Here is a 14,715-nt window from a genome sequence, read left to right as displayed (position 1 = left end):
AAGTCCCCAAAGTACTAAAGGATGACATTCCAAGAGACGTTACAGTGGTGTTGAAGAAATATGACAGAAACCCACAGGATCTAAAGCATGTTCTCAAAACCAGCCCTGAGGAAACACCTCTGTCATGAATAGTCCCATCATACCATTCTGTCACAAAAGCCTCTCTGGGTCCTAGACCACCTGCTAAAACTGTTTGATTTTGGTTTATTCCATTAAGAGAGCAGAATGCTAAGATTTTATCAAATGAAATGTGCAAATAAAATACCTTTAAAATAAGTTAAATGAACCGGAGAAGTTGGTGGCGTAGAAGGATGCTGGGCTCACCTCATCCTGCTGATCGCTTAGATTCCACCCACATCTGCCTAAATAACCCAGAAAACAGCCAGAAGACTAGCAGAACAGACTCTCCAGAGCCAAGTGTAGACAAAAGTTCCATGGAAGAGTGTAGGAAGGGCGGAGAGGTGGTGCGTGCTACACGGACTGGCGGGAGGGAGCCAGGGCAGTGGAGGAGCAGTCCGCAGGGCAAGGCAGAGCCCCTGAAGTCTGGTTTCCAAAAGCAGAGGAGCCAGATTCTGTGAGTTCTGACAGCCAGTGGGACTTAACATCTAGAATGTTAAAAGTCAACAGCTCTGCTATCAGAGAGCAGGGAGGGCAAGACAACGCCGGGAGAGAGAGTTGTTGAGCCCCAGAAACACAGAGCTTGGTGGGGAAACAAAGGCTCTGGCAAGCGCCATTTCCCTCTCCCATCCCCCAGCCGGAATTCCAAAGGGAACCAGTTCCTGTCACCCAACTGGCTTTCACCACGCAAATGCCCAATGCTATACTTCTGTGGATCCATCCCTCCAAAGGGGCCTACCTCCCTCCCAGTGCTGCAGGTCCCCTCCTGCAGGGTACCACCCATGGTAAAGCTAGGTAAGCCACCCCCTCCTGCCCCTGTGCACCTTTCAGATCCACCCCATCTAAAACGCCCTTGGCCAGATCCTATTGAAGCAGCACCACAACCCTGGCAGTGTGCAAGCAGCCCAGACAGGGGGCACACCACTCCACAGTGAGTCCTGCCCCTGGGAGAGGGGAAGATAAGGTACACACCAGTCTGACTGTGGCCTCAGCCGTGGGTTGGGGTCTGACTGTGACCCTGCCCACCAACACAAGTTTCTCAGGACAGCACAGGGGAACTGCCCTGCAGTTTGGAGTTACTGCAGGGACTAACCAAAACGTCAAAATGGAAGAATTCTCCTCAAAAGAAACTCCAGGAAGTAGCAACAGCTAATGAATTGATCAAAACTGATTTAAGCAATATAACAGAACAAGAATTTAGAATAATAGTCATAAAATTAACTGCTGGGCTTGAAAAAAGCATAGAGAACAGCAGAGAATCTATTACTACAGAGATCAAGGGACTAAAAAATAGTCATGAGGAACTTAAAAATGCTATAAATGAGGAGCAAAATAAAATGGAGGTAGCCATAGCAGGGACTGAAGAGGCAGAGGAGAGAATAGGTGAATTAGATGATAAAATTATGGAAAAAGAGGAAGCTGAGAAAAAGAGAGATAAAAAAAATCCGGGAGAATTAGAGAACTAAGTGATGCAATCAAATGGAACAATATCCGTATCATAGGAATTCCAGAAGAAGAAGAGAGAGAGAAAGGGGCTGAAGGTGTACTTGAACAAATCATAGCTGAGAACTTCCCTGATCTGGGGAAGGAAACAGGCATTGAAATCCAAGAGGCACAGAGAACTCCCTTGAGACGTAACTTGAATCGATCTTCTGCAAGACATATCATAGTGAAACTGGCAAAATACAAGGATGAAGAGAGAATCCTGAAAGCAGCTAGGGATAATCAGGACCTAACTTACAAAGGTAGACACAAAAGAGTAGTAGCAGACCTATCTACTGAAACTTGGCAGGCCAGAAAGGAATGGCAGCAAATCATCAATGTGAGGAACAGAAAAAATAAGCAGCCAAGAATCCTTTATCCAGCAAGTCTGTCATTCAGAATAGAAGGAGAGATAAAGGTCTTCCCAAACAAACAAAAACTGAAGGAATTCATCACCACTAAACCAGCCGTACAAGAGATTCTAAGGGGGACTCTGTGAGTGAAATGTTGCAAGGACCACAAAGTACCAGAGACACCACTACAAGCATGAAACCTACAGACATCTCAATGACTCTAAACCCATATCTTTCAATAATAACACTGAATTTAAATGGACTAAATGCTCCAACCAAAAGACATAGGGTATCAGAATGGATAAAAACAAGACCCATCTATTTGCTGTCTACAAGAGACTGATTTTAGATCTGAGGACACCTTCAGATTGAAAGTGAGGGCATGGAGAACTATCTATCATGCTACTGGAAGTCAAAAGAAAGCTGGAGTAGCCATACTCATATCAGACAAACTGACTTTAAATTAAAGGCTATAACAAGAGATGAAGAACAGCATTATATATTACGGGGTCTATCTATCAGGAAGAGCTAACAATTATAAATGTCTATGCGCCGAATACGGGAGACCCCAAATATATAAAACAATCACAAACATAAGCAACCTTATTGATAAGAATGTGGTAATTGCAGGGGACTTTAATACCCCACTTACAACAATGGATAGATCATCTAGACACAGGATCAATAAAGAAACAAGGGCCCTGAATGATACATTGGATCAGATACACTTGACAGATATATTTAGAACTCTGCATCCTGAAGTAACAGAATATACTTTCTTCTCGAGGGCACATGGAACATTCTCCAAGATAGATCACACACTGGGTCACAAAACAGCCCTTCATAAGTATCATACCATGCACACTTTCAGATCACAATGCCATGAAACTTGAAATCAACCACAGGACAAAGCCTGGAAAATCTCCAAAACATGGAGGTTAAAGAACATCCTACTAAAGAATGAATGGGTCAACCAGACAATTAGAGAAGAAATTTAAAAATATATGGAAACAAACGAAAATGAAAATACAACAATCCAAATGCTTTGGAATGCAGCGAAAGCAGTCCTGAGAGGAAAATACATTGCAGTCCAGGCCTATCTCAAGAAACAAGAAAAATCCCAAATACAAAATCTAACAGCACACCTAAAGGAAATAGAAGCAGAAGAGAAAAGACACCCCAAACCCAGCAGAAGAAGAGAATTAATAACATTTAGAGCAGAAATAAACAATATAGAATCTAAAAACCCGGTAGAGCAGATCAATGAAACCAAGAGTTGGTTTTTTTGAAAAAATAAACAAAATTGATAAACCTCTAGCCAGGCTTGTCAAAAAGAAAAGGTAGATGACCCAAATAGATAAAATCATGAATGAAAATGGAATTATTACAACCAATCCCTCAGAAATACAAGCAATTATCAGGGAATACTATGAAAAATTACATGCCAACAAACTAGACAACCTGGAAGAAATGGACAAATTCCTAAGCACCCACACACTTTCAAAACCCAAACAGGAAGAAATAGAAAATTTGAACAGACCCATAACCAACAAAGAAATTGAATCAGTTATCAAAAATCTCCCAACAAATAGGAGTCCAGGACCAGATGGCTTCCCTGGGGAATTCTACCAGACATTTAAAGCAGAGATAATACCTATCCTTCTCAAGCTGTTCCAAGAAATAGAAAGGGAAGGAAAACTTCCAGATTCATTCTATGAAGCCAGCATTACTTTGATTCCCAAACCAGACAGAGACCCAGCAAAAAAAGAGAACTACAAGCCAATATCCCTGATGAATATGGATGCAAAAATTCTCAATAAGACACTAGCAAATCGAATTCAACAGCATATAGAAAGAATTATTCACCATGATCAAGTGGGATTCATTCCTGGGATGCAGGGCTGGTTCAATATTTGCAAATCAATCAATGTGATACATCACATTAATAAAAGAAAGATAAAAACCATATGATCTTGTCAACTGATGCAGAAAGAGCATTTGACAAAATTCAGCATCCTTTCTTAATAAAAACCCTCGAGAAACTCGGGATAGAAGGAAGATATTTAAACATCATAAAAGCCATTTATGAAAAGCCCACAACTAATATCATCCTCAATGGGGAAAAACTGAGAGCTTTCCCCCTGAAATCAGAAACACGACAGGGATGTCCACTCACACCGCTGTTGTTTAACAGTGTTGGAAGGTCTAGCATCAGCAATCAGACAACAAAAGGCATCAAAATTGGCAAAGATGAGGTCAAGCTTTCACTTTTGCAGGTGACATGATATTATACTTGGAAACCCGATAGACTCCACCAAAAAGTCTGCTAGAACTTACACATGAATTCAGCAAAGTCACAGGATACAAAATCAATGTACAGAAATCAGTTGCATTCTTATACACTAACAATGAAGCAACAGAAAGACAAATAGAGAAACTGATCCCATTCACAATTGCACCAAGAAGCATAAAATGCCTAGGAATAAACCTAACCAAAGATGTAAAAGGTCTGTATGCTGAAAACTATAGAAAGGTTATGAAGGAAATTGAAAAAGATACAAAGAAATGGAAAAACATCCCGTGCTCATGGATTGGAATAAATATTGTTAAAATGTCAATACTACCCAAAGCAATCTACACATTCAATGCAATCCCAATCAAAATTGCACCAGCATTCTTCTCAAAGCTAGAACAAGCAATCCTAAAATCCATATGGAACCACAAAAGACCCTGAATAGCCAAAGTAATATTGAAGAAGAAAACCAAAGCGGGAGGCATCACAATCCCAGACTTTAGCCTTTACTACAAAGTTGTAATCATCAAGACAGCATGGTATTGGCACAAAAACAGACACATAGACCAATGGTATAGAATAGAGACTCCAGAATTGGACCCACAAAAGTATGGCCAACTAATCTTTGACAAAGCAGGAAGAACATCCAATGGAAAAAAGACAGTCTCTTTAACAAATGGTACTGGGAGAACTGAACAGCAACATGCAGAAGGATGAAACTAGACCACTTTCTTACACCATTCACAGAAATAAACTCAAAATGGATAAAGGACCTGAATGTGAGGCAGGAAACCATCAAAACCCTGGAGGAGAAAGCAGGAAAAAACCTCTCTGACCTCAGCCACAGCAATTTCTTACTTGACACATCTCCAAAGGCAAGGAGATTAAAAGCAAAAGTGAACTATTGGGAACTCATGAAGATAAAAAGCTTCTGCACTGCAAAGGAAACGATCAACAAAACTAAAAGGCAACCAACGGAATGGGAAAAGATATTTGCAAATGACATATCGGACAAAGGGCTAGTATCCAAAATCTATAAAGAGCTCACCAAACTCCACACCCGAAAAACAAATAATCCAGTGAGGAAATGGGCAGAAAACATGAATAGACACTTCTCTAAAGAAGACATCCAGATGGCCAACAGGCACATGAAAAGATGCTCAACGTCACTCCTCATCAGGGAAATACAAATCAAAACCACACTGAGATACCACCTCATGCCAGACAGAGTGGCCAAAATGAACAAATCAGGAGACTATAGATGCTGGAGAGGATGTGGAGAAACGGGAACCCTCTTGCACTGTTGGTGGGAATGCAAACTGGTGCAGCCGCTCTGGAAAACAGTGTGCACGTTTCTCAACAAATTAAAAATAGATCTACCCTATGACCCAGCAATAGCACTGCTAGGAATTTACCCAAGGGATGCAGGAGTACTGATGCATAGGGGCACTTGTACCCCCAATGTTTATAGCAGCACTTTCTACAATAGCCAAATTATGCAAAGAGCCTAAATGTCCATCAACTGATGAATGGATAAAGAAGTTCTGGTTTATATATACAATGGAATACTACGTGGCCCTGAGAAATAATGAAATATGGCCCTTTGTAGCAACGTGGATGGAACTGGAGAGTGTTATGCTAAGTAAAGTAAGTCATACAGAGAAAGACAGATACCATATGTTTTCACTCTTATGTGGATCCTGAGAAACTTAACAGAAGACCATGGGGGAGAGGATGGGGGACAGAAAGTTAGAGAGGGAGGGAGCCAAACCATAAGAGACTCTTAAAACCTGAGAATAAACTGAGGGTTGATGGGGGGTGGGAGGAAAGGGAAGGTGGGTCATGGGCATTGAGGAGGGCAGCTGTTGGGATGAGCACTGGGTGTTGTATGGAAACCAATTTGATAATAAATTTCCTATTAAGAAAAAAAAGTTAAACAGCCTTTCCCCTAACTTTTGTTGTGGAGTTAAGGGACTCCTTAACAACAAATCAGAACACAACAAATCAGAACTGTCTGAATTTTTCTTGTATGTCCTAAGAACTTTCCTCTTCCACCTAAAACTTGCCTTCCAACTAAATGCCATTGTTGATCATTAGCAATTTTTGCTATATTTGAGTTTTTTGGAGAAAGCTTACAACTTCACATCTCACCAAATGATAAAACGTCAAAGGCAAGTAATAATGGCAAAATGGGTGTGGAGATTATCCCCAAATAACTGCATCTCAATACTTAATCAGCAGGAGAACTTGAAAACAGACCATTATCTTTAACTTGGAGGCAAGAAAGCTACTGGGCTGACACGAACACCTGAAGAGCATCCTATCATGTTCACATCCATCAGAAACATTATCTTCCCTGGGTTGGTCAAGGTGACGCTTTGTATGCTTCTGTGTTTTCCTGCATGTCCATGTATTACAGAAAATAGAATTGATGCTTAAACTCCCCTAAGACTAAAACCCACAAAAACAAGTTCAAAACATGAAATTGGCCAGGGTGACTGACAAACTAACGATTACATATGTGTGTACTACATGATGTATTTTACAAAGCAGTACATCTGTAAGTCGTTGCTCAGAAATATGAGGAAAGAGGCTCACAAACACAGGAAACTGCTAGTTAAGAACATGTATTAACAATGACATTCTTTTCCCCATGCCTATCAACCAAAGAGCGATGATAGGCTTCCTGAATTCATCCCTCCTCTCCTAAACTAGTCATTTATTTAGAAAAGGCTGGACCAGAAGATCATTAAGATTACCGGATACTCCACATCCATGAGGTCAACTTTCACTCTTAACTATTTCCTGCATACCTTCTAACAAATGCTCAAAAAAGTAACAATGCCTAACAAATTCTTCAAGACTACAGTATCTATCAACCCATGGCCCACAAAATGGTATGCAAGCCACTTTAGATACACAAGTCACCACTAGCTTTATGGTTTTGAGTAAAACCATGGGCAGAGTGGAAAATAATCAATTATTACACTCAAAAAATTTCACCTCATATAAATCTGAATTCACCAGATAAAACGAAAAAAATCCTCTTCAGTAGGTTCATATTACCCAAATTTCAAAACTCCTAAGCAAATGAATATTAAACATGAAACTTGCCAAGACTTGGGCTCTCCAAAGTGGAGATAATTAATGCTGTAGAGGTCCATATCCTCGGTGTGCCACGCGAATGTGGTTTTCCACATGCCAAAATAGAGATAAGGGGTGTTTACACCCTCAATAGAAATACCGCACTCTTCCTCAACCACATCCAAGACCGTATTTAGGCGAGCTATGTTCCATTCATCCACACCCTGGAACCAGGAGAAAGAGGAAAAAAAATCAAATGTTAATAAACTAATAAAAATAGCATTTATTAATCAAACTGTCATGTGCCAAAATTATCATACTGTACACTTAAATTCACTGAGAAATGAAAAATAAAGCAATCATTATTCAGGTAATATATGTATGTATATATCAATTATTAAAGATCCAAAATTACTACTAGCATAATATGGTTCTATATGAACATTAGTATGAAAGTATACCAATAAAATTCCTGACTCCAAATGGAAGTATAAGTTAAGGCTCCACCCCTCAGTTGTTGTTAGCAAAAAATCATTGCTTCAAAGACTATGATCTGAAGTATGCTTTCCATTTTTGGCACACCTTTTCTTTGAGGGCGGGGTAGTTTTTTCTTTTTAAATTATTTATTTGTACATTAGCTTAGAAGTCATATTCAACATCAGACATCATCTCAAGATACTAATAGTAAAATATATCTTCTGCCTTCCCACTCTCATCCCTGTGCATTTCAACTTTAGCATGTGATACATTATTTCCTAAAAATTCCACTATAATTATGGGGAAAATTCTTAGCACTTCTAAACCACAGATCATTGTGCTTTTACTGCTCTTTCAACTAAATATTATTCTTTCTATATAAAATTTATTGTCAAATTGGTTTCCATACAACACCCAGTGCTCATCCCAAAAGGTGCCCTCCTCAATACCCATCACCCACCCTCCCCTCCCTCCCACCCCCCATCAACCCTCAGTTTATTCTCAGGTTTTAAGAGTCTCTTATGGTTTGGCTTCCTCCCTCTCTAACTTTCTGTCCCCCATCCTCTCCCCCATGGTCTTCTGTTAAGTTTCTCAGGATCCACATAAGAGTGAAAACATATGATATCTGTCTTTCTCTGTATGATTTATTTCACTTAGCATAACACTCTCCAGTTCCATCCATGTTGTTACAAAAGGCCATATTTCATTCTTTCTCATGGCCAGGTAGTACTCCATTGTGTATATAAACCACAATTTCTTTATCCATTCATCAGTTGATGGACATTTAGGCTCTTTGCATAATTTGGCTATTGTTGACAGTGCTGCTATAAACCTTGGGGTACAAGCGCCCCTATGCATCAACACTCCTGTATCCCATGGGTAAATTCCTAGCAGTGCTATTGCTGGGTCATAGGGTAGATCTATTTTTAATTTTTTGAGGAAACTGCACACTGTTTTCCAGAGTGGCTGCATAAATATTAACTTCTTATGTCGATGGGAAATTTTAAATACAGAATAATAAAAAAAATCCTTATCCAGACTTTAGTAAAACTGCTGGAATAATGTAGTTTTATAGCAATAATGGTGATGATACAGAGACAAGGATAGAATCACTGATACCAGAGTTTTGGTGATAGGAAAAGATTCTAGTTTTATTAGAACTTACCAACTATTCAATTATAACTCACAACTGCTTAAAATCTTTACAAACTATGTATTTTTACTATATGCCTTTCTCATAACCACACATAAACATCAGATATTGGGATCATTCCTATGAAATCATGAGGAAACTGCAATGCCTGTAAATCCATTTCAATCTCCTTATGATGCTATTAAAGAGGGGCATTAAATGCATTTCTGTATAACAGTAAGGCCTTCTCCAATAACTATGCCAATGACCACACAGATCTCCCTTATCCACTAAAAACTTTCAGGGTTGTTCTATTTTAATTTGGTCTCTAGATGATTCTCTAATCAGTGTACTAATCTTACTTCCTCAAGCTTTGGGTTAGCAAAATTATTGATGCAGCAGTTAATGAAGCTCTGCCTCAGGTAACATAATTAAAAGTCCCAAGGGAAATAATTTAATTCCCAAATTTCCCTAAGCAGCCACTCTATCTACAGCTTAAAACTCCACAGTGGGAAGTCTGCTATTTGGAAGTTGGTCAAAACTAGTATCCTTTTAGAGAAAATCCTAGGTTCCAATTTATGAGACTTCATAAAAATTAAATCAAATTCTATAAAATGTTTTATCTCACTCTATTTATAGTGATGCAGCCTCTTAACTCTAGTCCAATCAGACCTCAGCCCAATCACTCTAATAATAGATTCCTATTTGAAAGTCATTACTGAGGCAATGAATCTGAAGTAATAAATGAGCAACATATTACAGAAATCATTTTAAACTGAATGAGCTTGCGAATTTACAAACAAACTTTTTCTCTGAAATTCCTACATTTGGGGAATTCTTATCTTTATTTCTGACATTATCTTTCAGAAATAACTAAGGCTGAATCCCTTGACATCCCTCGATATGCAGGTCTGAGAGGAAAAAGGTAGAGAAAGCGTGCTGAGAGAAGACCCAGATTATGGCCCCAGCTCTGCCACTGACCAAGGTAAAAATCACTGAGATTTCCTGAGCTTCTGTCTTTCTTCAAGAAAACATGAGAGCTGCAGCACTTCCCAGAGTTACTCAGAGTACTGAATGGTCTAAAGGACACTAAGCCTTTGGGAATAACACTTATTATTTCTTAGAACCTACGAAATGAACACCTCCACTATTCTGTAGTATATCTTACTGGCAAGCCTCCAAAACAACAAGGAGATAAGTGATTAAAAAAAAAAAAGTTCTGTGAAATTTACTACTGGTTCTTTCCATTAGTGGGCAAATAACATGTTTGCAGCACTTTCTTCTAGGTAAGGCCAAGGTTACCACGATGCTGAAACCTAATTTATTTTGCTAAAATAAAAAGTCATATCATTTCAATTAAAGAGCTTATTAAAATATTAAGAGTAACTGGTATAATGGAGACTAAAAATAAATCTTACTGCTTCAAAATTCCTTCTCCAATTTGTGTTCTCTACTATTGACCGAACTAACCACCACCAAAGACAGGCTCTGCTGAAACACTTAAGAGTCCAGATTTAGACAAGGAGAACATCTAGTCTGTCATTTACGTAAGTTGTTGTGCCATACTCTACCCCATTATACTGCACGTACATACACACTATACCTATTCAAAACAATCCTGTAAAATAGGTAACATTATACCCAAATGAGCAAATGGAAAAACTAATACTCCTAGCTAGTAGTAGGTGGCAAAGATAAAATCTGACTCCTGAGCCATCATTTCTAAACTCTATGCTTCCAGTTCTGATCATCTTAAAATACAATGTATCATCCCCTTCTCTCAGCCTCCTCAACAAATATCCAAGGAGCTAAAATTCAGGACAGGCAAACATATAAAGCTCCCATTATTCCCACCCACGGGTACAGTCATCCAACACAAACACTAGTAAGGCTTAAAATGCAAGCCTGTTTTACTTGTGAGAGTGGTAACAGAACTATTTACTATAAAAGCAGTCTTCACAAAGACCCTAGATACAAACAATAACAGGTCAGAATTTGCCCAACTATTCAAAGCTTACAGCTAATGAGTCTTAGCAGAAAGTCTGAACACCAGCCCAAGTTCATAGACAAATGCCTCTTCTGAGATTCCATCCCCCTCAAAAAAAGCTCTCCACACAATGTTCTGCAGGTGCTTGAGCAATATTTGTCATTCACTTGACCTCCACTGGGGCAGACATTTCCTGTCAGATCCCCACTCCCTCCACTCCAATCACCCCATCCAGTCAGCTTCCTGGGCCCTCTCCTGCTCCGTTTGTCTTCTTACCCTGTGTCTGTCATGTTTTCTGAAATAATTCACCATAAAGCCCTTGTTCTCCAAAATCAGTCCTAAATCATTAACCTGGCACTCTCTCATTTAGGGCTTTCCACATCTTCATTGCCATCACTCTATATTCTGTCCTCAAAATTGTCAATATGCAACCACATGTTTCTCTCCCTACCCCCCATCTCCTGCCATTATCCTCAACACCTTCAAATGTTATCCCAATGGGGCTACTTTCCAAACAATATTATGAGCCCCCAGTCTTTCTCCTGAGTTTCAGTGGCATATGCCCCACTCTAAGCTGGATTCACAATGACCAACAAAAATTTCTGAAATGTAAGAATTATAAGGGGAAAATATCATTCTATTCAAAAACCCAACTATTAAAAAAATAAGAATCACCATCTAGAAGCTATAAGACTGAGAAAATACTGAAAGAATTATTAAAGATTCTAACGTTTTCAGGTCTGCCCCTGATTCAAATGAGGTTATTAAAAAAAAAAAATACAGGGGCACCTGGGTGGCTCAGTTGGTTAAGCATCCAACTTCAGCTCAGGTCATGATCTCACGGTTCACGAGTTCAAGCCCCTCAACGGGCTCTGTGCTGACAGCTCAGAGCCTGAAGCCTGCTTCGGATTCTGTGTCTCCCTCTCTCTCTGCCCCTCCCTCACTTGCACTCTGTTTCTCTCTCTCAAAAATAAATAAAAACATTAAAAAATTTTTTTAAATAAAAATACAGAGAAATCAAATTACGGTATTCTGACACAGAAACGTCATTGAGTTATAACTGGATGTTGTGCTCTAGGTCTTTACAAGAGCTGACATAGCTAGCACCTATTTAAATCCCCTCTCTCAAAGTCTACCAACTGCAGAACTGGGGACATCTTTTACACCTAATAACATCCCTCATCAAATTATTAAGAAGAAACAAAGCAATGTATGCAAAATGTATTTTAAAAATTAGTAAACAAGTTTTGATAAAAGGAAAAATAACATTTTCTTTATATCTGATATCTACCAAAAAACTAGTACCAAGTTTTGACACTGTACAGGTACTTGGTAATTATTTTATTAATGCAGAGACCTAAAATGCACTGGGATAATCCCCATGCTAGCAAAACAGAGGCAAAACATCCTCATTTTACAGTTGGAAGCAAGATACTCAGTAATTTAACAGGGCTCCTTGTTTGAAAATTATCAGTCTCCTCAGTAGTAGATGTATTGTCTGTCTAGTGAATCATAATTCTTTGTAATCAATCCCTTGAGAAATAGCGGAGCTGGTCCCATTTTTATAACTCAGTATTATTACATACTGTTTCTCATAGGACATTACAGTGAGGTATTTTTTTTATTTTTTTTAGATATTTTTACTTAAACCAATTAACTAAAAATACTAAATTTTAAGCATTTTTTAAAAGAGTATGCTCTTCCTCATTAGGCTTTTACCATCCCTTTTAATGACCCTATCACAGTCCGGCCAACACCTAACAAAAGACCAGGCACCAATCTCCACTAATTCACCAGGAACTTAGAGATAGGCTAATGTAAATTACTGCCACTAATTTATATGGCTTTAACAAGCCCTTGAAGTTTCAAAGGTAATGCACATGGGGAAAGAAAAATAAAACTTGGTTAGTGCTTTAAAGAATTCAAACTTCAATCCATTTTACACAGTAATGAGTGAAAATTGTACCTTTCCATAACTAAAATGAAAGCTCATGGTCCACATTTTAAAACAGACTGAGGATTTCCTTCAGATCTTTACACAATAAAAATAAATTACACCCAAATGAAATTCATTCTGCTTTAAAATTAATTACAGTGTGTGACACTATAGCTCTTTTTGTTTCTTCCTTTCCATAAAAACATCTCACATCTCTAAACTTATTCGTTTTAATTTTTTTAAGTTTGAGAGAGAGGGAGAGAGAGTGGGGAAGGAGTAGAGAGAAGGAGAGAAAGAATCCCAAGCAGGCTCTGTGCTACCAGAGCAGAGCCCAATGCAGGACTCAATCTCCTTATGAACCATGAGATCATGACCTGAGCCTAAATCAAGCGTTGGACACTTTACCAACTGAGCCACCCAGGTGCCCCTAAACTTATTAGTTTTAAAACAGACCCCCTTTCCTCAAAAAGTTAAAATAGAACTACCCTATGATCCAGCAATTACACTGCTAGGTATTTACCCAAAGAATACAAAAATACTAATTCAAAGGGATACATGCACCCCCATGTTTATAACAGCATTATCAATAATAGCTAAATTATGGAAACAGCCCAAGTGCCCATCAAATAATGAGTGTATAAAGAAGACATGATATATGGGGTGCCTGGGTGGCTCAGTCGGTTGAGTATCCAACTTTGGCTCGGGTCATGATCTCACAGTTCGTGAGTCCAAGTCCCGTATCAGTCAGTGTAGAGCCTGCTTCGGACCCTCTGTCTCTCTCTCTGCCCTCCCCTGCTGGCTCGCTCTCTCTCTCTCTCTCTCTCTCTCTCAAAATAAATAAATAAAATTTTTTAAAAAGTTAAAAAAAGAAGACGTGGTATGTATATATGTATATATATAATATGTATGTGTGTGTGTGTGTGTATGTGTGTGTGTGTGTGTGTGTGTGTGTATATATATATATATATATATATATATATATATAATGGAATATTTACCTGGCCATGAAAAAGAATGAAATCGTGCCATTTGCAAGGACATGGAAGAAGCTAGAAAGTATTATGCTAAGCAAAATAAGTCAGGCAGAGAAGACAAATACCATATGATTTCACTCATATATGGAATTTAAGAAATAAAACAAATGTGCGCCTGGGTGGCTCAGTCAGTTGAGCATCCAACTTTGGCTCAGGCCATGATCTCGCAGCTTGTGAGTTCAAGCCCCGCATCAGGCTCTGTGCTGACAGCTCAGAGCCTGGAATTTGCTTCAGATCCTGTGTCTCCCTCTCTCTGCCCCTTCCCAGCTCACAATCTGTCTGTCTGTCTGTCTGTCTCTCTCTCTCTCTCAAAACTAAATAAACATTAAAAATTTTTTAAAAAAGAAATAAACGAGGAAAGGGGAATAAAAGGAGAGAGAGAGGCAAACCAAGAAACCGACCCTTAACTATAGAGAACAAATTGACGGTTACCAGGGGGAAGACTGGTGGGGGATGAGCAAAATAGGTGATGGGGATTAAGGAGTGCACTTGCTGAGGTGAGCCCCACACTGCACTCTGTGATGACCATTCAGAGCCTGAAGCCTGCTTCGGATTCTGTGTCACCCTCTCCCTCTGCCCCTCCGCTGCTCATGCTCTGTCTCTCTCTCTCTCAAAAATAAACATACATACATACATACATAAAAATAAAAGTCTAGACAATAACCAATGTAGAACAAGTTTCGAAACAAACTGAACAACTAAAACACAACCCATTGAAGAAATGGGCAGAAGACATGAACAGACACTTATCCAAAGAAGACATCCAGATGGCTAACACACACAGGAAAAGATGCTCAACATGACTCCTCATCAAGGAAAC

The 14,715-nt window shown here is 39.0% G+C and overlaps 1 protein-coding gene across 26 annotated transcripts in view; it reads right to left on the bottom strand.

The window, feature by feature from the left end:
* The window catches only part of KDM4C (lysine demethylase 4C), a 430,991-nt gene that overhangs the window by 340,894 nt on the left and 75,382 nt on the right, over positions 1-14,715 (bottom strand). For 23 of the 26 annotated variants that reach the window (XM_045042970.1, XM_045042971.1, XM_045042967.1 and 20 more), the window contains one exon: positions 7,360-7,553. The exons of 2 other annotated variants lie outside the window; for them this stretch is intronic. In XM_045042970.1, the coding sequence (XP_044898905.1) occupies positions 7,360-7,553 (194 nt within the window). Of the gene's footprint in view, positions 1-7,359; positions 7,554-14,715 lie in introns of those variants that run through there. One more of the 26 variants, XM_023242287.2, reaches the window with a different exon arrangement.

This window comes from Felis catus, chromosome D4, assembly GCF_018350175.1.
Source record: "Felis catus isolate Fca126 chromosome D4, F.catus_Fca126_mat1.0, whole genome shotgun sequence".
Taxonomy (NCBI): domain Eukaryota; kingdom Metazoa; phylum Chordata; class Mammalia; order Carnivora; family Felidae; genus Felis; species Felis catus.
Note: the sequence above shows the minus strand (reverse complement) of the source record. Positions and strands in the feature narration are given on the sequence as shown.